We start from the raw sequence: 22,667 nt of genomic DNA on the forward strand, positions 1-22,667 counted from the left end.
CGGGGAGATCGGAGCAGCAGCAGTCCGGCCTCAGTCCATCTCTCTTCCCAGTTCCAACTCCAATTCATCCCCTAGTCTTAGTCTTACAGGCTTCCATGCTTCCAGGATTCCAGCTGATCCGATTCCGATTACCGGCATGAGCGCCCAGCCCGGTCGTCGCACTCCGGCGCCCGACTCCGACCTGCCCAGCCGCACAGGCACAGGCACAGGCACAGGCACAGCAGAGCAGGCCTGCCGGGAATGCCGCCGCAGGAAGTCCAAATGCGACAGGACAATCCCCGTCTGTCGTCTCTGTGGCAAGTTCGCCCGTGCCTGTACGTATGAGAAGTCCGCGCGCACGCCTCTGACCCGGACGTACCTGTCCAAGGTGGAGAACGAGCTTGCCCGGACCAAGGCGCTGCTGCATCGGTTTATGCCTGAGGAGCAGCAGGACGATGAACGGGACGGCCATGACCGTCTGGATGGTTTGACATTTGGATACGACAGTGAGACCTATAATGCGGATGGGCAGTCCGTTCAGCAGCCGGCCCTTGATAACGGCCTGGCTTCGTCCGGCACAGCCCATGTGGACCCCAGTCGGCATGAGATGCCTCTTCCCACGTCTTCTTTGGAGACTCACCATCGGGCTAGAGTGTCTGCTAATCCAGTAATGGTGGATTCAGTGGGTCAGCATCCCAGGCCACACATGCGGCCTGTTTCGGAGTCGCGGTCTATTGGAACGACGGCGTTCTCGCTGGAGACGCCGCCGTCGAGCAGTAATTTTGAATGGGACGAGAGGGCAGGGACGGTCGGCGGAGACAGGTTCGTAGATGGCATGGCAAGTCTGACGAGTAGGTCGAATGAGGGAGGTTATCTCGGTGTGTACGCCGCTGTGTATGTAGAGGTTAACGAGAGCTGACACTGGCAGGTTCGGCGTCTGGAGCTGCGCTGCTTCGACTGACAGATACGAGACCAGACGCTACTGCGTATGAGTCTGATACGCAGCCAGATTACCATCGCCAGTCCAGCATCCCGTTTGCCCTGAATTCCATGTCGCAGCTGGAGCCGTTTGTGGACGCCTACTTCCGCCTCTACCACTGCTCATATCCCATTGTCCATGAGGCTACCTTCCGTGCGCAGTTCATGGAAATCATTCCCCGGCCATCTGGTAACGCATGGCATGTTCTGTTGTTTGTGATATCGGCTCTCGGCGTCTTCACCAGCGCCACCCAGCCCACCGATATCGACTTTGCGCTGTTCGACGCGGCCAAGGAGAGACTATCCATTGATGTGCTAGAGACAGGCAATATAGTCCTGGTGCAAGCACTGACACTCATCTCAAACTACTTGCAGAAGCGCAATAAGCCGAACTCCGGGTACAACTATATGGGCCTGGCACGGCGCGTGGCAATGGGAATCGGGCTCCACAAGGAGTTCCCAACCTGGGATGCTACTCTATTGACCCTGGAAATGAGGCGGAGGGTGTGGTACGGTCTGTATATCTTTGATATCGGTGCGATCATCACCTTCTCTCGCCCGCTCGACTTTCCAGAGCAGGGCGTCGACGTCCAGCTGCCATTGAATGCGCACGACAGCGTAAGTATACCACAACCATCTAAACGGGCTAGAAGCCGGGTATAAACAGGATGAAGCTGATATCAATAGGACATCACCTCCGGCACACGACGGATGCCCATCCCCGCTGCAGAGACAACCATCTACACACATCTGCGAGCCCAGGCCCAGTTCCACCTCGCCACCAGCCACATCTATTCCAAGATAATCTCCCATCCTCTCCCGTCAGCAGCCGAGCTCATTGCCCTGGACGACCAGTACATCGGCGGCTGGCTTGCCGAGCTCCCTCCCTTCTTCGCCGAAACCGCCCTCCAGCCCCCGAAATTCACCCTCTGCCATGCCATCCTCCGATGGCGGTACCGGAACTTCCGAATACTGATGTATCGCCCGTTCCTAGTGGGCCAGCTCATGTCGCGTACGCGAACGGGCCAAGCTCCCAGTGGCGGCGGTAGTAGCAACGACGCCCAGATCGGCTTCGCGATAGAGCGCTGCCTCCACGCCGCCAGAGAAGCCGTCGACCTCATCTCCACCTTCTGGCGGGTGTGCATTGACCAGCGTACCATGATGGCCTGCTGGTACGGGCTATACTTCCTATTCCAGGCCATCCTGATCCCAGTGATCTGCCTGCGGAATGACCCGCAGTCACCGCTGGCTGAGGGCTGGCGGGACCAGGTTGTGCAGGCCGTGGAGGTTCTGGAGTCGATGGCGCTGCTGAATCCAACGGCGCAGCGCTGTCTGGGTGTTATCCAGTCGCTTTGTGGGAGTTATCTCCAGCCGAGTAGTGTTGATGGCTGGGGGAGGCCGACGGAGGAGTCGCCGCAGACACAGCTGGCGAATTTGTATCCGTTGATGTGGCCGACGTTGGAGATGGGCCAGTTGGATGGGGGGGATACAATTATGTGAGTTTCTTGCTGTTTTATACTGGGATTCTACTGATGCCGTGCAGACAAGAGTCGACGATTATGGACTTTATGAATAGGTTGCCTGTGCTTGAGTGACTGACGATACCCAATCTAGTAAATGTAATTTCTGTCTATAGATTGTAATGATATAATGATATAATGACAGTTCTAAGGAAGAGTGTAACCGCCGTCAATGATGATATCTGCTCCGGTCATATAGCTCGACGCATCCGATGCCGCAAATACATACGCCTGCGATGTTAGCACATTTCCAAGTATAAAGCGCTGGATGATACATACCCCCTTCAGCTCGTATGTCTGGGCCATCCGCCTGGCAGGAATCATCTCGTTCCACTTCTCCCTCCACTCCTTCGGGTGGTGGTCGAGGATTTCCGTGGCGATGAATCCAGGCGAGATACAGTTGACGCGGCAGAAGTCCACCCATTCGACTGAGAGACACTTTGCTAGCTGGACGACGCCGGCTTTGGAAGCGTTGTACTGCTGCTATTAGACTTCTGAAGCTGTATATACGATGGATTATACGATAGATAGGGCTTGGTAACGTACCGCCGCCTGCTTCTGAGGCACATTAACCAGCGTCGCACTGACAGACGCCGTGAATATCACATTGCCATGTCCCTGCTCCTTAAAGATCTTTGCGGCCGCCTGTGCGGTATAGAATGCGCCGTCCAGGTTGACGTCCATGATCTGGCGCCATTGCTCGGTGGTATACTCCTCAGCCGGGACGGAGGATGCGATGCCCGAGTTGACAACGACGATATCGAGTCTCCCAAAGTCTTTCTTGATCTGGGCAATTGTGTTCTCGATCTGGTCCTTGTTGGACACGTTGGCCTGGTATGCGCGCGCGGTGACCTTGTTCGTCGATGCGATTTCGGCGGCCGTCGCGTCAGCTGTGTTGGATGTGTTGTAGATTATAGCTACCTGGGCCTGTTAGTATCGCAGTCTAAGAAGTAAGCTGTATTGCATTGGGATATACATCTGCGCCCGCTTCAGCGAGACCCCGGGAGACTTCGAGGCCGATACCGCGTGCTCCTCCTGGATTGCATGTTAGAGCTAGATAGCAGTTTCGATATAGTCCATACCTGTAACGACTGCGACCTTTCCGCTCAGGTCAAAAGCCTTTGTGACGTGCTGGTTTTGCGGTTGCGAGAGGACCATTTTGTTGTATGGGCACTTAGGGTATGCACAACAGGTTCAAAGATTCCCAGAGAACACTTATGTTTGATTGATTGTTTAACTACCCCGCGACCGCGACTCTTAAGAAGCAGCATTATCGAATTAACCCCGCCGTGATCAACAGAGACGGAGTGGCGTGCAGCAGGCCGGACATCTCGTCCGCGCACGGAGGGCTGCACTCCGACTCGGCCTGTTGGCGTCCGCCGCGTGTCTGCGCCTGCATTTCGGTCCACGAGCTTCATATTTCTTTTTTCTTGTCTCTTTTTATCCTCGGGGGGACGGGCGGCTGTTCTTGTACTGGGAACCTGGTGTATACACCTTTTTCGTGCGTCTGTCCCATACAGTAAGCGAAACCCTGCGTCTACTCGTAGCCGTCTATACCAATATCAAAGTACTGAAACGAAAAGTCTACAAGATGGAATCCCAGTACACCAGCCTCGCAAGCACAATCACACAGCTCGCCTCATCGCACTCCAAAAGCCGGTACATCGTTGCCATTGCCGGCGCACCTGGGTCAGGGAAGACAACACTCGCCACGGCCGTCGGTGCACAGATCAACAGGGCCCGACAAGTAACAGCAGAGAAAGGGAAATCGGGTGACAGCATTCCCAAGACAATGGTTCTCTCCATGGATGGCTTTCACCTTCCGCGCTCGGCGCTGGACGCCCTCCCAGATGGCGAGCGCGAACAGGCATATATCCGTCGCGGAGCGCCGTGGACATTCGACGTGAAGGCATTTTCTGCGTTTATGAAGAGGCTAAGGGAATGGGCAGATGGAGGTTTACCACCTGGAGAGAAACTGTATGCGCCGACGTTTGACCATGCCACGAAGGATCCTGTTGCTGGCGGTGTGGCGATTGATAGCGATGTCGGGATTGTGATTGTGGAGGGCAACTACATTCTGCTTGACGAGCCGGAGTGGAGGGATATTGGGCAGCTGGTGGACTATCGTGTATTTGTAGATGTTGACCTGCAGGAGGCGAGAGAGAGGCTGGCCAGGAGGCATGTTGAGGCTGGGATTGAGCGCTGTTTGGAGGATGGGTTTGCGCGGGTGGACAAGAACGACTATCTGAACGGAGTCATGGTGAAGGAGAAGCTGGGGAAGGTGGAATCAGTGGTGAATAGCTTGCGCGAGACGATGTAGCTCATCAGTCAATCGTTTCCATATAATGTTCCTGTTGTATAGGAGTATCAACGCTATACTATACGTACTTCACAACAGCCGGCAAAACTGCTATTCTGGGAAGATCCAAGCTGTAATAAGCACTCCACTAATCTTGATCAGTACATCACATGGAATAATTCTTATGGCATGAAAGATCCACAGGCGCAGTCGAACGGGGTGGGGCGTCCGACTCGGCCTGGAGCTTCACTGCAGTGACGTTGCACAGCGGAGAGGGGCAGAGCTGTTCTGGTGCGCGGGGAATGCCATCAGCTGGCTTTTTCTTGTTGATTTCGAATGGTATAAGTAATGGCGAGCTGGAAATATCCATATCGCAGGACTTCATCCTCGACCCGAACCCGTCCCATATCAACGTATAGTCCTGGCAATGACTGTAAGGCGCGTACTGGGCTCTCAAATAATTGGATATTAACGGAATTGTCAGGAAACAAACCCCTCCTTCGTCCTGCGCGCCGTCAAGGATGTCGCATTCGAAGATAGAGCCGTCCCTCCGCTCAAAGACCCCTGGGATGTGCGCGTCCAAATCGCCCAGACCGGAATCTGCGGCAGCGATGTACATTACTGGCAGCGAGGCCGTATTGGCGACTTCATCCTCGAGTCGCCCATCGTGCTTGGACACGAGAGCTCCGGTGTTATCACAGAGGTTGGATCGGCCGTGAAGAACCTCAAGGTCGGGCAGAAGGTTGCTGTTGAGCCAGGGGTTCCCTGTAGACAGTATGTATCTCTTCATCCTCCCGTCACTCCTAAAGTGAGTTTAGATGGCTGATAATTGTCTTTTTAGCTGCGACTACTGCCGCAGTGGCTCCTACAACCTGTGCCCAGATACCGTCTTTGCAGCGACGCCACCGCACGATGGAACCCTATCCAAGTATTACATTACACAAGCCGACTTCTGCTATCCCATCCCCTACCACATGGACCTTGAAGAAGGCGCAATGGTCGAGCCTGTTGCTGTCGCTGCACAAATCACAAAGGTCGGCAATGTCCGCCCGAACCAGACAGTCGTTGTTTTTGGGTGCGGACCCATCGGCCTACTCTGCCAGGCCGTGAGCAAGGCATACGCTGCAAAGAAGGTCATCGGCATTGATATCAGCCAGTCACGGCTGGACTTTGCGCAGTCGTTTGGTGCGGACGGCGTGTTCTTGCCGCCGGCCAGACCGGAGGGAGTGGAGGAGACGGAGTGGAGCGAGAAGGTTGCCAAGTTGATTAAAGACAAGTTCAACCTGGGCGAGGGCCCGGATGTTGTGCTTGAGGCGACGGGGGCCCAGAGCTGTATCCAGACTGGGGTGCATTTGACGAAGAAGGGGGGGACGTATGTGCAGGCGGGCATGGGCAAGGAGGTAACTACATCTCCTTATATCACTATCATAGCGGAATGCTAACTATACAGAATGTTGTCTTTCCTATCACAACGGCCTGCATCAGAGACCTGACCATCCGCGGGTCAATCCGGTATTCGACAGGGTGCTATCCGGTGGCAGTAGACCTCATTGCCAGCGGCAAGATCGATGTCAAGAAGCTGATCACGAACCGGTTTACGTTCGAGCAGGCAGAAGACGCCTTTGAGCTGGTCCGGCAGGGCAAGGAGAGCGTCATCAAGGTTGTCATCCACGGGTATCAGGACAAGCAGTGATCTATTATTGTGAATAGACTTCAGTTGCACAATAGGATTACGTTAATCATATCAATCAACCCTAGCTGGCAGGACTTCGCCAATACACTCCCCAAATCCAACCCCAGACGACTCGTCACCGAGTACAGCGCTCATCCTTACTATATCCCCGTCAAGCAAATATACCCTCTCGTTCCCATCAGCGAGCTTGACCTTCTCCCTGCCCCCTTTCGTACTCTCCAACAGACACCCATGCGACCCATCTACAGACCCACTGACCGTCCCTGTTCCAAGGAGGTCTCCTGTACGCAAGTCACATCCCGTACTCGTAAGATGGGCCACCATCTGCCGGTGACTCCAGAATAGCTCCCTCGCCGGCCCGGTGGCAATATGCGAGACATACTTGTCTCCGTCGGTAGTCAGACCCGAGTCTGCAGTTGCAGTTGTTGGTCTGTGTAGGATCTCAACATCCATAACAATATCATAATTGCCCTCGTTCTCATCCTGCAAATGCCCTGCAATAGGAACACGCGGTTCCGGCGCAGAGGCTCTGAACGGTGCCAGTGCATCAGTCGTAACGATCCAGGGGGAGATCGATGTCCCAAAGGCCTTTCCATTCAATGGACCTAGCGGAATCATCTCGAGGCCTTGGATATCCCGGGCTGCATCTGTTAGTATACAAATCATGCTATATATACCGCGAGAAACATACCGCTCCAGTCATTCACAATCACAAACCCGAAGACATATTCCTCGGCGTCTTTTGCATTCAATCCCTTCCCCGACCCCCATTCATGTGACTTTCCAATAACCACACCTAGTTCCATCTCATAGTCCAGCGCGCGCGAGGGTCCATGGATTACCGTCTTGGGAGCCGGGTTCGTCCGATCATAGAAGTGTCCGGAGGGTCTGATGATTGGGGTACCAGATACAACGACCGTCGATGCCCGCCCCGTATATCCGATTGGGAAGTGGAAGAAGCCTGGGGGCGGCGAGGGGTCGTTGAGGATTGCGCGGCCGGCGTTTTGGACGTGGTTGAGGGAGTTGGAGAAGTCTGCAAGAGTTGGCATTTGTTTAGGGAGGAATGGGAAGTGCGTATTTACCTGTGAACCCGGGTATTGAGATCGGGAGGTGTATTTGCACGGCTGTTATATCTGCTTTTGCGTTTGCTGGGATGGCATCCAGGCCTGGGTCGCGGAGGGTGGCTTGTAGACGGGCGCGGACCGCGGTATGGGTGTGCTTCGGTAGGGCGGCGAACTCGTTTAGGGTCTCGTTGGAGAATATATCATTCGATAGAGCGTCTATTTTGTCAAAAAGCCCTGATTGCTGGAGGGCACCGAGGAAGATGACGGTGTTGGCGAGACGAGTGGCACACTGTCGGGGCTGGGTTGGCGACGAGGCAACCCCGTACGGGAGGTTATTGACAGAGAAGTGGTGACTGTACTTGGGGGAGGCCATGATGGACTTTGACTAGAGTTACTGAACCGTCTAATACATGCAGTTCAAGGTGGGCGAGTGGGAATTGATGTCTTAAGTATACCCCCCTCCACAATCGGGTTGTCCACATCCCGAGCTGCAAAGGATCTCTTATATTGGAGTCATTGTACTATTCCCATGCAGTCTGAGTCTGCTAGATTTAGTAAACTACTAATAGACATAGCGGAACTGCAAGATCTCCTTGTCGGTCTTGTCCAGGACCGCAGCATCCAGATCCTCCGCAGAAAGGCCACTATCTACAGGACCAAGACGGTCTCGGCGGCGGTTCTCCCAGACGAGATAATACCTCAAGGCAAGGGGGATTACAAAGGAAACGCCAAAGCATATCAGCATCGCCAGGAAACCAGAGGGATACGATGGCTGCTCGTAGGAGAAGAAGAGATGTGGTCCGATGATGTTTCCGACGCAGTATCCGATAAAGACCTGGACGAGTTAGTATAATTCTCCTAGACACGAACATTGCTCATACCATGGCATTCACAGTCGTCTTCTTCGTAAAGCCACCAATGTTGCCCGTCGACATTGCAAGCGTCAGTGGGAAGTTGCAGGAATACGCATTCGCCAGACAGTAGCCCATGAACCGGGCCCAAGTATTATCTGGAGATATCTGTCTCGCCATCGCAGCTCCAGCAATTGAAAGCGCCGAGTTCCATGCCATCCAGTACGTTCTGCTGTTCTTAAACCATGAGCAACCCGCGGTGGAGAGGTGGACGAGGACGCCCTGGAAGACGTAGGTTATGATCTGAACAAGCAGCGTATTCAGGGTGCTGAAGCCGAAGCCCTCGATGATGATAGAACCGAACTGTTTATCGCTTATTAGTCCTTCAACGCCCATCCCGCTTGTTTCCCGCTTACATTGGAGACTCCGCCGTTTGGAATGGAGCATGTCAGCTGAATGAGAACTAATGCCCAGCATTTCACATCGAGAAGGGCCTCGATGACCTGCTTGACCTTGAACTCGTTGTTCTTAATGCCGGTCATGTTCTCCTGGACTCGGATGACGGCCTTGCGTCTGTCCTCGTCGCTGAGAAACCTGGCGTTCAGCGGGTGGTCTGGAAGCCAGTAGAAGAGAACGAAAGCCCAAACAATCGTGATGGCGCCGAAGATGAGGAACACGGCCTGGGGGCGTCAGGTTATAGAGCAAGACAGGCAAACGCTTCATTCGTACCTTCCACGGAGCAATGCTTTCGATATGCCCGATGCCGTACGCAAGCAACCCACCGAAGACACCGGCGATGGTGATTCCCTGGAACCAGATTCCGTGGCGGAAAGGCTGCTCTGATCGCTTGTACCACATGGAAACGACGATACTCAGGCCCGGTGCAATGGCAGCTTCAGTGAGGCCGAGGAAGAAACGAACTGCGATGATGCCCTTGTCGTTGAACGAGGCCGCAGTCAACATCAGCACAGCGCCCCAGACAATGCTGAACACGGTAAGCAGTTATCCAGCGGCCATTATGAGCTGGACTATAACCCACATTGAAGTCGAAATCATCTTGCCAACGGGGAACCGAACCAGCAAGACAGCTGCGACGTAGGACGCGGCCAGGTAGCCGAAGTAGTAAATGCTGCTTGCCCAGGAGTAGTCCTCGCCTTCAAGATGCAGATCTTCCTGCAGACCCAGGATAGCTGTGAAGCTCATGGCGGACTTGTCTAGAAACTGGAACATGTATGAGACGGCCATCATCGGGAGGAGGCTGGACTGTCAGCTATACTGCAATATGCCCTGGTCTGGATATCGCGTACTAGAGGTCGATTCGCCGTAGAATCCTCTTGTCCTCCTCCGGCGTCAGCGACTGGATCTCGACATTGCCGGCCTCTTTCAGAGTCTCATCGGGATAGGACGGGGGCTCATCGCCATGTGTCTTGGGCTCGAGCGGTGCCTTTTCAGCCATTTCGAAGCAGAATCCAGCTCGACGTGAGAAGAAGAGATGGCGGGGAACAATGGACAGGGAAATTGAATCCCTTTAAAGCAGCCTCTGCCTCCAGGGGATAAGAGAACACCGTAGGATGCCTTGAATAAGCGGCGGACAGCCACCCCGTACCGTATTTAAGCCGCGTGGTTATATCACCGCTGATATAGGCCTGGCCAAAGACCATTGTCAGCCAAGATCCTGCATACTGTAACATACCCCGCCCATTTAAGCCTGCCCAAGTCTCAGCTGCAGATCCACGGAATTTGCAGAGAAGCGATAGGCTGGCTGCTATCTGGCTCCGAGTTAAGCCATTGCTGGGCGTCCTTCCACCGTCCAGCCAGTGCAACCATTCGTATCCGTACCAGGGTCTTGATTCGCTGCGTGGGCATATTATCTTGGCTCGACCTTGGCAATAAATCAAGACGACTTGTCAATGGCTTGTTCGCGGGACGGTGCTTATCGCGTCGCTGGAAGGAGTTATTGCGAGAACTGCTTCGAAATGTCGCATTCCAGCAAGCTGATCCAGGCCTGGCCTGACCAGTGCTTTTCTTTTGTCTTCAGAGCTTACAATCAATAATTAATGATACAGATGGACTACCAAGAATATGAGCGACATATCGAGGCTCTGGAAAGGATCTTCTATGCATGCAGTTCCCTCGACAGTAACATCCACCAAGCAGTATGACTGAGGCATACCCATGATCCAATATCACGAAGAGCTATTTAATCTACGAAGAGTCATAGCCTGGTATCAGCTGGTACAGCAATACGAGAAGGCTCCGGTGTAGTGGGTGGCTCTATCTCGCCCTGATATCGCACCACCTACATTAAATTAGCAGCGATATCGTGTCTGCTGTCGGAAATGACCGACCCAAGTAAATGCTATTTCCAGGTATGTCGACAAGGAAATATTCAGTCGTCTTGTCGGCTGACTGCAAACGCGCTCGTGTTGATGTATCGTCAGAGCCGACTTTCTCACGTCAATAGAAGCCCAGTTATATAGCTTCCCATTCCGATTCCAAACAAAAAAAAACTTGAGTTCGGCTTTACAATGTAGCAGGAGGTAGGATCGATTACTGAGTCATAGATGACTTTTATAATCACAACCGGCTGTGCTGTACGGGCAACCTCTGGCCTTAACCCTACTCACTGCCTGGGAGAGTCTCAAGATCGAACTTCTAAATACATGTCTTTCACCATGGGATTAAGTCTTTAACCCATCGGATGAAGAGGGCATGCCATCCACCCCAGGCTCTGACACTGGCACCCGCTCATATCCGCCTGTCCCTGCGACGTATATCCCAGTGTGCTTCCTCCGACTGAATACCCCGGGGTCTGGAGCAGTATAATCGCGTTCGACGACGGACCAAGAGTCTGCAGTATCTGCGGTAGAGACGTCTCTGCATCCGTCAGTATCTGATCTCGGTCGCACACTGGAGAGGATGGAGAAATACCTGTAGCTAGATAAACAGATCCCTGGAACCCCCATTGCTCGCACATTTGCACCGTATCAAGTCCGTAGCCCTGCCCGAGTCCCAACGCAGAGCCAGTGACAATATCAGGAGGGACTAGGGCTGTTGGGCTGGATGTGCCACTCCCATTCACAGAACTGACTGTAGTCCCCGTCTCGTCGTTCTCTCCCGGTGTAGAGAACAGAGGAAGTTGGGGCATCGTGTTCAGGCCGACATTATACGACGCCGGTGGACACTGTAGCTCTGCAGGGGGAGAGGACGGGGACAGCGACAGCGACGATGAAGTAGAGGACGGTGATGGCTTCACCTCGTAGGGAATGCAGGGCGCCGAGTGCCATCCGTGCAGGGTTGCTGCAGCACGCAGCTCGCTGGCGATGACTCGTTCTTGGAGTTTGGCGATTCGATCGCGGATCTTCCTCCCTGAGCAAGTCAAGTAAGTATTCTGTTTTAGGGAATAGAAGTCAAAGACGTACGGTGATTCCGCTGCGAGAGACGATTCTGTAGCCGTCTGCGCTCCGTCGGATCCTGCTTTAGCGACTCACTCTGCTCTGGGCTGTGATGTTTCGCAGGCATTTTGTTCTGGATAGTATCAAGCTATCTCCATTGTTGACTGGTCATGACGAGACGGAATATAGTAAGTAGCGACGCAGCCAGAACTGACTGCCAATACTTATATCCAGTACCGTACTTCCTCACGCAAGCGACGAGACCCCGATGTCGCACAGCAAGCAGGCAAGGCACGCCATCTGCCCGGCTATGAGCTCCAATTTGACAATCAAACTCCGAAGCCTGATGCTGTGCGTTCTCGCTCATGAACCATGTGTCTTGGGGCCGGGCTATTGGCGGCAGTCTGGTGGCAGGGCCTGTACGACGCCGGAGTCCTGACCATGCTATGTTTAGATATGTACATTCTCGATTAGACTGCGCAGGTAGCAGGACTGGCGCATATAAGCCATTGAGGTCATAAAGGGTCGATGCTGACAGTCGAGTGGGCGTGATTGCAATCAGCCAGGCCGGTTTTGTATATGCATTGACTGTTGGTTAGTATATAGCTGGCAATCAGTATAGCTATACCGACTCTAATTAAAGACCGCCATGACCTAGTTAACTAGTAGCATAATAAGGTCGTTAATTAGTGATGCTTGACATGGTAGCTGAGGCGATAGGCTGCCATGTTCTTGTATGCATGCCACGCATTAAATGTACAGCATCCAAAATACCATGTAGGCTACAGAAAAGAGACAGATCTTAGTATCTCGGGTCCATATCCCATTGTCAACCGATGTCTCTCCTACGATACTTCTCTCGGTGTGCGCTCTGCTGGCCATGCCCTCACGGCCTCCTCCATCCATCAAGAACAATCTCGTTCTCTTACAACGAGATGATTTTTCTTATAATAAACACGCCATTATTATAGAAACGCCTCCCGTTTACTTCCACTGTCTGGCCGGTCTCGCTCTGGTCGGCCGCCACCGGCCGCCGAGTCCCCTGAGCCTGGTACGCAAGCTCTGGGCCTGGATGTGGTCGGACTGCTGCTGGGTGACCTTTACAGGGTACCCCTCCCCTTGTAGTTTCGGAATACTAATTGGAACGGAGGCGAAACAAGACCCAGACAAGAGAAACAAGAGTACTCAAGGGAAGATAACGTCGAAGCCGAGTAGTATTCTCGAGGCAGCACTAAATCATGATCAACCGGAAAGTCGCTGTGTGTCGAAGCGGCTTAGCTGGAATACATTGACTTAGAGAGCTTATGTATAAACGGAGGGCTATGTTGTGACGCTCGGTAGCATAGTATAGGGACTATGGGACAGGGTATAGAGGAGTCTTTAGGCAAAGAACAGAGTAAGACAAGGCAGGGACGCCACATCTGTCCCACCCAGTGATCCTTGAAAGTCTGCTAGTCAGGACGAGACTCGGTGAGACGTTATTGCTCAGGCCCGCAGGATCCATCAAATGGCACAGTCAATCACCTGGTTCGAGTAGACGTGCTGTTGGGATCGGAGCAGATGGAGCTGATCCTGTGGCGAAGAGTTTGCAAGCCTACTGGAGCCTGGAGCACTTCACGAGCGACTCTACATCAGACGACAGGTGGATAAATCTGCGAGAGATGGCACATTGCCTCATTCTTGCAAGCTGTTGGTTGGTGACCACAGGTGGACATGATATGGAGCAGTCTGCAAGGATTATGGACATCGATCGCATACGTAGAGACCGCAATTAACTAACGGCTGGCTCCAGCATCTCAGGTGCAAAGCCTTGAATCGGTAGAGAAAACGAAGTGATTAGCAATGATATCGCGCTAACGTAAATCCCGGGCGGTAGGTGCGTCCCGGGCGGAAGGTAGTTTTTGCACCCGCATCAACGCGTTTCTTAACCTCAACTTTTAACAATTATCATGCCACGAAAAGCGCGTCAAACGAATCAAAATTTGGTTGAGCAGGAGGGCCGGATCGAATGCGCGATTCAAGACCTTAAAAATGGAAGATTTCAAAAAATTGCGCCCGCGGCGCGTGCCTACAATATTCATCCAAATACACTCCGAGGAAGACTTAATGGCCGACATTCTCAAGCAGAACTCCGCAATCATCAACATAGGCTATCCCTACGTCAAGAAGAGGCCTTAGTAGGCTGGATAGTATCACTAGATATTCGTGGAGCAGCCCCGAGGCCCTCGCGCGTTCGTGAGATGGCCCAACTTATCCTGGACGAATCCTCAACCCTATCCCGACCAATTGGAAAGAACTGGGTAACAGAATTCACCAAGAGGCGCCCTGAAATTAAAACCAGGTTTGCTCGAAAGATTAATCGTTCAAGAGCGCTCTGTGAAGATCCTAAGATAATTCGCCTATTTTTCGATGAGATACAAAGGGTTAAAGTCGAGTACGGTATATCAGATGAAGATATCTATAACTTTGACGAAACTGGCTTCGCTATGGGTCTAATTGCAACAACAAAGGTGGTATCTCGAGCAGAAATGCCAGGCAAACCATGGCTTGTACAACCAGGGAATCGGGAGTGGGTTACAACCATTGAATGTATCAATTCAAGCGGGTGGTCGATTCCATCAACGATTATTTTCAAAGGAAAGCGCTATATTGAGGGTTGGTTTGAAGAACTGTCTATTCCACCTGCATGGAGGATTGAAGTTAGTGATAATGGATGGACAACAGATATTATTGGGCTTCGCTGGCTTGAAAAATGCTTTATTCCAGCTGTACAAGGGCGGCAGAGGGGGGGGTATATACTTCTTATTTTGGATGGCCATGGAAGCCACCTAACTCCTGCTTTCGACCTTACATGCAAGAATAATCATATTATTCCTATCTGCATGCCTCCCCATTCATCTCACCTCCTGCAACCTCTTGATGTTGGCTGCTTTGGTCCTTTAAAAAAGGCGTACGGATCTATGATCGAGAGCAAGGCACGCTGTGGATCTAATCATATTGACAAGCTTGATTTCTTAAAGGCGTACCCGGAAGCCCACAAGAAGGTCTTTACAACAGAGAATATTCAAAGCGGATTCAGGGCAACTGGGTTACTTCCTTTCCTACCTGCTGCAGTACTGGATAAGCTGCAGTTAAAGTTATCAACTCCTACACCCCCCCCAAGCAGAGGGACTGCTTCAATTCCATCCTCTCAACTTTGTACGCCTCATACGGTCCGCCAAGTACACCGAAAAGCTTCGTCAATTAAGAAGCTTCTAAAAGAGGGCTCTAACAGTCCACCAACCCCCTCCAAGCAGGCGCTGGACGAATTTGTGAAGGGGTGCGAGTTAGCCATATACAACGCTGGGTTGTTGGCGCGGGAGAATACGGATCTCCGCGAATTCGTGGCAGATAATATGGTAAAAAAGAGTCGTTCTAGGCATTTAATGACTCCTGCAGATGGCCTTTCATTTGCAGAAGCCAGGGACCTTATTTCATCAAGAAATAATGAAGTTCAAGTTAGTGGGGGGGTGTCAAGCTCTACTGCTCTTCCAACTTTAGAGAGACGTAGCCGCGCTCCACCAAAGTGTACGAATTGCGGAATACAAGGCCATAAGAGAACAAGCTGTCGTGTTTCTAATTATCTTTAGTTCAAAGAATTTAATTAAGAATTGATGAAGTTATTTAAATCGAAAGTTTGTATAGCAATAGGCGGGTGCAAAAACTACCTTCCGCCCGGGACGCACCTACCGCCCGGGATTTACGTTATCTTACGAGAGCCGGTCGATATAGGCTCTCATGTAGCACAAGGTATCCTGATGGCGACAGTCCATGAGCTTCAGGCAGCCTCCAACCAGCCATCGCCGACACCGACTCACCGGGCGAGGAATCGTGCATGTTTAGACTGCAGTAAACTGCAGTAATCTGCAGACCAGACCCGCCTGGCTAAACGGTCTGGAGGCGTTCATTCGGACATAGACAAGTCCACGCAAGAACCGCGAATGCGTTATGCTGGATGCCTAATAAATACGCATATATCACTGCACATTAGATAAGGAATTGAAGACAAACGCAAGTCCTCGAGTTTTGGTATTTGGTGGCGAGCTCCAGAGTACTCGTATATCAGCATGCCGGGCGATATGCGTCAGTCGGCCTCCGACCAGATCTGTACCACGCCCAAGCTCGTTATTCAGTCTTTACTCTTTAGTTTCACTGATTGATCTCAACTCTCAAGACACTGAGGCAGTGAAGAGAATAGTGGAGAGAGATGGTAGGGTCACTCGCCAGTCGCCCGAGATATACGAGCCCATAGGCCCGTAAGCCATCGAGGCGAGCGAATAATCGGTGGTTTGCATTATTGGAGGCTGTCACTGGCCAGTTTATAATGAATCTCCACCCAGAAGCGAAGCAGAGTGGCCAGAGAGCACAGCCTGGTGGGCTCGTCCAGGGCTGATTGTCCCCTTTCTCCACCACTACCAGTCCCCACCGATCAGGAATGTCCTTGTCGACTGTCGAGGTATCAACACAAGCAGATTGATTGATTTGACAACCTAGCTGGCTACAGAAAGAAATCAAGGCGACCGATAGACAACCTCCGCGTCGGCCGCATTCCGCTGCCCAAAGGCGATTTGTACAGCTTCATCCGGGCCCAATCGGGCATTTGGCCCCCACTGCGGCTTACTCGCCCAGAAATTATCCTGACACTGCCTGGCCAAGATTGGGGCTGAATCCCTGCGGCCTGTTCGTGTTGATCTATTTAACTCCGTCGTCCCCGTGTTTTGACTTTCTTTTCTGTTTCCACCTCCACCCCCTCTATCTCGTTCAAAATGCTTCGCGCACTCGTCGCTGCGCAGCTGCTGGTCAGCGCCGTCGCCCTCCGCCTCCCGCGCGACCTCAGAACCCGCAAGGAGAACAGCTACACCATCGACCTGAACGCGACGCAATACGGCCTCCGCTACGAGGCGCCCGTCACGTTCGGCAGCCAGACCCTCAGCCTCACCGTGGACACCGGCAGCAGCGACGTCTTCGTCGTAGAGGACGACTTCAAGTGCGCTGGCACTGTGCCCTTTGGGGATCCGGACGAATTGAGCGAACTCGAGCAGTCTGCCTGCGGATATGCCACCGACGGCTACTCGACGGACAAGGAGAGCAGCAGCTTCGAGGTCATCGACGACCAGAACTTCCAAGCCACCTACGGCGCTGGCACCAGCCGTGGCCTCATGGTGACCGAAGACATGTCCCTGGGCGACGCCAGCGTCAAGGACCAGCGCTTCGGGCTGGTGAACTGGACGACGCCCATGAACTTCGGCTCCAGCGGCATTCTAGGGCTCGCATATGCGCCGCTGACCTCTGCCATGGAGCTCAACGGCACCATCGACAACCAGAACATCTCGACCCAGGGCGAGATCCACCACTACACGCCGTTCGTCATGAAGATGGCCAGCGAGGACGTCATCAAGCCCTTTTTCTCGCTCGCCCTCAAGCGCATCCCGGCCAACGAGGAAACCGGCGACGGCGGCGTCATGGTCCTGGGCGGCGTGCCTGACCTCGAACTGACCAGCGACTGGGCTGTCGTTGCAGCTGAACCCTACGAGGGAGGCCAAACGGACACAGACGGCAACAAAATACGGTCATACTGGGCCACCACCGTGGAGGCCCTGACCTACGGCGACGACGGCGAGTACACAACCCCCTACCAAACCATCGTCGACTCGGGCTCGCCGCAGACCATGGTCCCCCTGGAAGTCGCCGATGGCTTCAACAACCTCTTCAGCCCTCCGGCCAACTGGTCGGAAACGTCTCAGGGCTACGTTGTCGACTGTGAGGCCGAGGTGCCCAGCCTGTCCATGAAGATCGGCGGGATTACATTCGATATCAACCCCGACGACCTGATCCTGCAGCAGGATTCCTCCGGGTTTCTGTGCCAGTCGGCCATCACTCGCGCAATGGATATGCCCGGCGATGCTGAGGCCGATGCGCGCCAGCTGTACCTGCTCGGCATGAGCTTCCTGCGGAACGTCGTGGCGGAGTTCAACTGGGGGAACTCGACGATGCGCTTTGCTGCGAGGAAGGACAGTGCTGCGTCGTCGCTGGAGATTCTGGGCAGTGGGCGTTTCGTGGTGCTCGTTGCGATGGTTGTGCTGTTCCAGGGCTTCTTTTAATGATAAGAGTTGTGCATTTTTACTTGTATATATTGCATGAGAGCATGCCATGATACCAGATCTAGACCTGTTAATGATAGACCTGTTTAATGATAGACAATGATTACCTTAATTCATCTGATACTACATAAACCATTACTACGTATCATGGCATTGAGCATTCGGCCAGGCCAACCACTCCTCCCACTCCTCCCCCAGACATCTCCCAATCTCCTGAATCAAGAACCTGCCCGAGTCTGCAAACAGCCAGGTCTCCCTAAACCGATGCAGCAGCACCGCATAATGCGCCAGGATCACCAGCGCCTCCGGCCTGCTCTGCTCCAGAAGCTCGCTGAACTCGAGCTTGATCAGCACCGGCCAGGCAATGACCCCATTTATCGCCACATGGTGAACGTGCGTCTCGCGGTCAGCAATGTCCACCACGTTCGTACACGCCTGCAGTGATTCGATGGCCTGGCGGTAGATTGCTGTGGGTTCGCTCCCTAGGTTTGCTGCGACTACCAAGTCCAGGAGCTTTCTGTATCCAGCCCCCAACGGGCCGGATCTGTAGAGCGACATGCCAGTGTCGAACACCGGTTTGAGGATCGAGTCTTTTAGCAGTTTCCACGCCTGGCCGATGATTGTGCGCGAGCCGTGGTGGAGACGCAGGTAGTGCGCGAATCGGGGGATGAAGGTGTCGAGGTTGTTTTCGCGGTAGATGAGGGTATCGCAGAGCATGTGGATGCCAAGGACAGATGAGAAGAGGAAGAGCGGTAGGCATGTCTCCTGGGTAACTTCGGGGTTTGTCTCGTTGAAGATGGCCAGGGCGTGGGTTTGCAGTTGCGCGGCGTGAAAGTGGTAGAAGGTTCGGCGGTCTGGACGCTGCGTGCTCAGATGGAGGGCGCTGAAGGCCAGCAGCTCGTTGACCAGATAGGGAGTTGTGATGGACTGGGAGAGGAGTTCAGGAAGCCATGGTAGTGACCCCGTTGGGTCGAAGGAGTGGTGCGTCTTCGTGTAGAGATTGTGGAAGAGCTCAACATGCAGCATGTTCACGGGCTGGTCATCGCATAACGAGGGACTTCCTGCAGAAGCCGAACTGCGAGGCGTATCAGGCACCGGCGAGACTGTCAATGGGCGCACTGGAGTCGCAGTCAACAACCGAGTCCCATATTCGCAATCCCGCTCCGAGCTGATGCAGTTGGAGCAGACAGGCCGTTTCTCGTCGCACTGAAGGGTTAGCTGGAGAATGCAATGCGGACAGAAGGGCCTACTTTGACATGACGCCGCTTGCATTCGAGGCAGCCGTTGCGCGACTTTCTATGGGCTCTTCGGACCATTTCAAGTACGCGTATTCCTGCACAGACGGCGGGCGAGGGCAGAATATTATTAGCCGGCAGCCGGTGGCTCATTTACAGTGTAAGGCAGGCTAAGAATAGCAGACGGATCGAGACTTCGAGGGGCGAATGAAAGCGAGAAAAGTCCGCGTATGCACAGACCACCGACCCAGAATCTGATGCCAACCCCCGGGGATTTCCGCTTTGGGAATCCCCACTGCCCTAATTCTCTATACGCGTATAGAGCTCTACCATGCACTCGCCTCAGATGTCCTATAAGTATCGCCGAATTCACGCCTGTTTGCCATCTGTCAATATCTCAACCTCATTTCAACCTCAGTTTCAACAAATACCAAGTCAACACTGCCATGGCCAAGCTCGAACCTTACGCCGGCGACTACTACCTGTGGGAATACATCCCCTCGCTGCCTGCATCGGTCATCTTCCTTATTCTCTTCCTCGGTGCAACGGCCTTCCACAGCTGGAAAGCATGGTCAACACGAGCCCGCTTCTGCATCCCCTTCTGCATCGGAGGTTTATGTACGTCCCCAGCCCATCTTCTAACCCACACCCAGAGCACTGACGAGCAATTCCTGCAGTCGAAATCATAGGCTACGGTGGACGCGCAGGCTGCACCAATAAAACCGGCGAGCTCATTCCCTACATCATCCAGAGCGTCTTCATCCTCCTCGGCCCTGTCCTCTTCGCGGCGTCTATCTACATGTTCCTTGCGCGCCTTATGTGCGCCGTCGGTGGTGAAAAGCACTCCCTCATTCGAGTCCGCTGGCTCACGAAGGTCTTTGTCTCCGGCGATATTGTTTCTTTTATCGTCCAGGGCAGCGGCGCAGGCATGATGGCCATGGACGGGATGGCGGATTCCGCAAAGGGCATTGTGATTGGTGGTTTGATGGTCCAGATTATCGTGTTTGGACTCTTCATTATCACGTCTGTTGTGTTTGAGATGCGAATGAAGTCTGCAGGTGGATCTGAGTATGGGCAGGGGGCGTGGCAGGAACATCTGTATCCGCTTTATGCGGTCAGTGCGCTGATCATGGTGCGTTCGGTCTTCCGTGTGATTGAGTATGCGATGGGACAGAAGGGGTATCTGCTGAGCCATGAGTGGACTATGTATGTGTTTGATTCCGTGCTTATGCTTGGTGTCATGGCTATCTGGGGCTGGTGGCATCCAGGGACGATCAGGAGAGAGCGCCATGGGTCTCAGCTGCTCAGTATGGGGAGTTCCCAGAGTAAGGCTTGATATCTGCTGTGCTACAGAGATACTATACGAACTTCAAATAGCGAAATTAGGTTCATAGAATAGATTGTTGTTGTATATGCTTTCATTAATAGCAATTCAGTAGCCATGTACTGAACATGCTTCCGCAACGAAGCTGATATCAGTGCCACCAACAAGTATGTTATAGTTGCCTGCTTCAGCCCTGTGTGCTATTGTTGTTGCTCGGGGCAGACACGATATACTGCTTGTCTGACTTCAGCTTGTCAAGATCCTTGTCGTCCAAGTTCAGCGTATCCCCGACAATCGCCTTCGGTGTTGAGCCTAGCCACTGGCCCAATGCGATATCTATTGCAATTAGCAGCCGACCCAACCCCCCAGAGAGAATACCAGAGGACAACATACCGCTAAATTGATCCGCCTGCAGCACCTCCACGAACACGAGATCCTCATCTCCCGTGTTCTCGATGTAGTGACTGTGAGACTTGGGGAAGTATCCCACATCGCCCGGGTGGAAGTCAAAGGTTGTCGCGGTCTTAGGAGCCTCGAGAAGCGTCGCCCTTCCCTGTCCGCGGATGAAGAAGCTCCATTCATCGCTGGACGGGTGCCAGTGGATTTCACGCATCGCACCGGGTTTCACGGTGACTACGGCTGCTGCGAAGTTGTTTGCTATCGGGAAGGTTTGTGGGTCAACGATCTTGACGCTCCCGCCGGCAACGTTGTGTGCTGGTTGCTCGGAGAAGTGGTATGAGTAGGACTCTGCCAGAGGGACTGGACCGGCTGTGGTGCTGACGTTCTGGTCTGCGATGTTGTCTGGGGCGGGCGTTCCAGGGAAGATGAAGAGCTCGCCATCGGGGATGTTGTCGAAGGAGGAAATGGGGAGATCGAAGTTCTTGCTCAAGACGGATTTCTACAGCATGTCAGTGTCGTGAAGAGAATGAATATAACAGGGTCTCTAACCGGGTTATGGGCGAATATCTCGGACGCCAGGAAGGTGTTGTCTTCAGAGAAGGACCCGTCGTCGAAGACGAGCAGAAACTCAACACCACCCTCAAGGGCTTGGATGGAATGGGGCACGCCACTGGCCGGTCAGCTTACTCTCTGGCCATAGAAGAGTGACTTACGGAGGGAAGAACCAGACGTCGCCCTCGGTCACGTCGTCGATGAAGGTCTGGCCATCTTCGTTTACAGCCTACAGTCGTCAGTCAATATCAAAGAGTAAGATGGGGAATATACCTGAATTCTGCATGACCCATTGAGAACAAGACTCCATTCACCTGCCAAGTGCCAATGCAGTTCACGATACGCGCTCTCTTCCAGGCGCATATCAACACCAGCCATCTTGGTAGCATCAGGCATCACAACGGTGTTCTCCTGTCGGGACCACCCAGCACCGTCAAGGCCCAGTCTGCTCGTCAATTAGCATCAATCAAAGTATAGGAGGACCGTCTTACTTGGCCTTGCTCAGTGACATGGGCCAGTTAGCATTGATAGTCTGTCCATGGTCTGTCCCCGGGGGAGCTAGCTTGTCACTGTTCTGGCGGTCGATGGCAGCGTTTCCTAGAATCGTGAGCAGCAAATCCACAAGAAGGAGCCTCAAGAAGACCTACGTGGGCCAGGGTCAGTCCCACCCAGTGAGCCACGGATTGGCTGCGGGTTCTCGGTCTTGGAGAAGTCCAGGTAGACACCTAGGTCCTCATCGTCCTTCTGGCCCGGGACAGGGGTATAATGAATCTCGGCACTTGGCTCCGCTATCTTATTGTCAGGCGAGTATCCGAGAAGATCCTGCGGTCCGCGTAACGGAGGGTTTCCTCCCTGCCGCTTAGGAAGCGTGGGTGCTCCTTGGGCAGAGGTCAAGAGTGCGAGTACAGAAAAGGCAAGAGTAGACTTCATGGTGTCAGTGGGCTCTATTGAGGATGAGGCCTGACAATCGGTATTTTCAACGTCAACCGGGGCCCTATATATACTTATCCCTCAGCCGGATGAGGGGAAGCAGCAGCACCCCTGTTCCTCGGGCTGATAGCTCCTCGGACGGCCGTGAGGAGAAGCCCAGCGTGAGGAATGGGACTAACCTGTAACATAGAAATATGACCGAATGCCGTCTCCGTTCAGGAATAGCAACAATGCCTGCTGCCTGGAGGAACCAAGGGCATCATCCCATCCCGTGTGGATCAGCATGGCCCTAGAGATGGCCAGTGGGC

At 53.4% G+C, this 22,667-nt stretch overlaps 11 protein-coding genes across 11 annotated transcripts; 5 read left to right on the top strand and 6 right to left on the bottom strand.

Annotated features, from left to right (window-relative positions):
* Positions 1-136: 136 nt before the first annotated feature.
* On the top strand, positions 137-2,552 carry LAC9_3 (lactose regulatory protein lac9 and GAL4-like protein; the record flags this gene model as incomplete). The annotated part of the gene is made up of 4 exons (XM_041694207.1): positions 137-857; positions 908-1,575; positions 1,645-2,453; positions 2,501-2,552. The coding sequence occupies 4 exons, from the start codon at positions 137-139 to the stop codon at positions 2,550-2,552; spliced, it is 2,250 nt and encodes a 749-aa protein (XP_041560061.1).
* Positions 2,553-2,624: 72 nt separating this feature from the next.
* Positions 2,625-3,635, bottom strand: APUU_60916A (SDR family oxidoreductase; the record flags this gene model as incomplete). Its single annotated transcript, XM_041694208.1, has 5 exons — positions 2,625-2,708; positions 2,757-2,954; positions 3,024-3,398; positions 3,454-3,512; positions 3,560-3,635. 5 exons carry the CDS (start codon positions 3,633-3,635, stop codon positions 2,625-2,627), a joined length of 792 nt encoding a protein of 263 aa, XP_041560062.1.
* Positions 3,636-4,068: 433 nt separating this feature from the next.
* YFH7_1 (phosphoribulokinase/uridine kinase family protein) lies at positions 4,069-4,797 on the top strand (the record flags this gene model as incomplete). The annotated part of the gene is made up of 1 exon (XM_041694209.1): positions 4,069-4,797. One exon carries the CDS (start codon positions 4,069-4,071, stop codon positions 4,795-4,797), a length of 729 nt encoding a protein of 242 aa, XP_041560063.1.
* A 406-nt stretch (positions 4,798-5,203) lies between these two features.
* APUU_60918S (NAD(P)-dependent alcohol dehydrogenase) lies at positions 5,204-6,469 on the top strand (the record flags this gene model as incomplete). Its single annotated transcript, XM_041694210.1, has 4 exons — positions 5,204-5,209; positions 5,261-5,550; positions 5,618-6,176; positions 6,227-6,469. The coding sequence occupies 4 exons, from the start codon at positions 5,204-5,206 to the stop codon at positions 6,467-6,469; spliced, it is 1,098 nt and encodes a 365-aa protein (XP_041560064.1).
* A 51-nt stretch (positions 6,470-6,520) lies between these two features.
* APUU_60919A (fumarylacetoacetate hydrolase family protein) lies at positions 6,521-7,906 on the bottom strand (the record flags this gene model as incomplete). Its single annotated transcript, XM_041694211.1, has 3 exons — positions 6,521-7,110; positions 7,161-7,502; positions 7,552-7,906. The coding sequence occupies 3 exons, from the start codon at positions 7,904-7,906 to the stop codon at positions 6,521-6,523; spliced, it is 1,287 nt and encodes a 428-aa protein (XP_041560065.1).
* Positions 7,907-8,095: 189 nt separating this feature from the next.
* On the bottom strand, positions 8,096-9,840 carry APUU_60920A (uncharacterized protein; the record flags this gene model as incomplete). The annotated part of the gene is made up of 6 exons (XM_041694214.1): positions 8,096-8,368; positions 8,415-8,747; positions 8,801-9,064; positions 9,114-9,369; positions 9,424-9,642; positions 9,692-9,840. The coding sequence occupies 6 exons, from the start codon at positions 9,838-9,840 to the stop codon at positions 8,096-8,098; spliced, it is 1,494 nt and encodes a 497-aa protein (XP_041560066.1).
* Positions 9,841-11,065: 1,225 nt separating this feature from the next.
* On the bottom strand, positions 11,066-11,906 carry xanC (transcription factor xanC; the record flags this gene model as incomplete). The annotated part of the gene is made up of 3 exons (XM_041694215.1): positions 11,066-11,244; positions 11,316-11,753; positions 11,807-11,906. The coding sequence occupies 3 exons, from the start codon at positions 11,904-11,906 to the stop codon at positions 11,066-11,068; spliced, it is 717 nt and encodes a 238-aa protein (XP_041560067.1).
* A 4,678-nt stretch (positions 11,907-16,584) lies between these two features.
* APUU_60922S (pepsin-like aspartic protease) lies at positions 16,585-17,919 on the top strand (the record flags this gene model as incomplete). The annotated part of the gene is made up of 1 exon (XM_041694216.1): positions 16,585-17,919. The coding sequence occupies one exon, from the start codon at positions 16,585-16,587 to the stop codon at positions 17,917-17,919; it is 1,335 nt and encodes a 444-aa protein (XP_041560068.1).
* Positions 17,920-18,057: 138 nt separating this feature from the next.
* Positions 18,058-19,235, bottom strand: APUU_60923A (uncharacterized protein; the record flags this gene model as incomplete). Its single annotated transcript, XM_041694217.1, has 2 exons — positions 18,058-19,125; positions 19,170-19,235. The coding sequence occupies 2 exons, from the start codon at positions 19,233-19,235 to the stop codon at positions 18,058-18,060; spliced, it is 1,134 nt and encodes a 377-aa protein (XP_041560069.1).
* Positions 19,236-19,600: 365 nt separating this feature from the next.
* Positions 19,601-20,490, top strand: APUU_60924S (RTA1 domain-containing protein; the record flags this gene model as incomplete). The annotated part of the gene is made up of 2 exons (XM_041694218.1): positions 19,601-19,772; positions 19,832-20,490. 2 exons carry the CDS (start codon positions 19,601-19,603, stop codon positions 20,488-20,490), a joined length of 831 nt encoding a protein of 276 aa, XP_041560070.1.
* A 175-nt stretch (positions 20,491-20,665) lies between these two features.
* Positions 20,666-22,359, bottom strand: APUU_60925A (putative oxalate decarboxylase; the record flags this gene model as incomplete). The annotated part of the gene is made up of 7 exons (XM_041694219.1): positions 20,666-20,814; positions 20,872-21,376; positions 21,427-21,547; positions 21,591-21,658; positions 21,703-21,874; positions 21,921-22,026; positions 22,077-22,359. The coding sequence occupies 7 exons, from the start codon at positions 22,357-22,359 to the stop codon at positions 20,666-20,668; spliced, it is 1,404 nt and encodes a 467-aa protein (XP_041560071.1).
* Positions 22,360-22,667: the final 308 nt, after the last annotated feature.

The sequence above is a fragment of the Aspergillus puulaauensis genome, chromosome 6, assembly GCF_016861865.1.
Source record: "Aspergillus puulaauensis MK2 DNA, chromosome 6, nearly complete sequence".
Classification (NCBI taxonomy): domain Eukaryota; kingdom Fungi; phylum Ascomycota; class Eurotiomycetes; order Eurotiales; family Aspergillaceae; genus Aspergillus; species Aspergillus puulaauensis.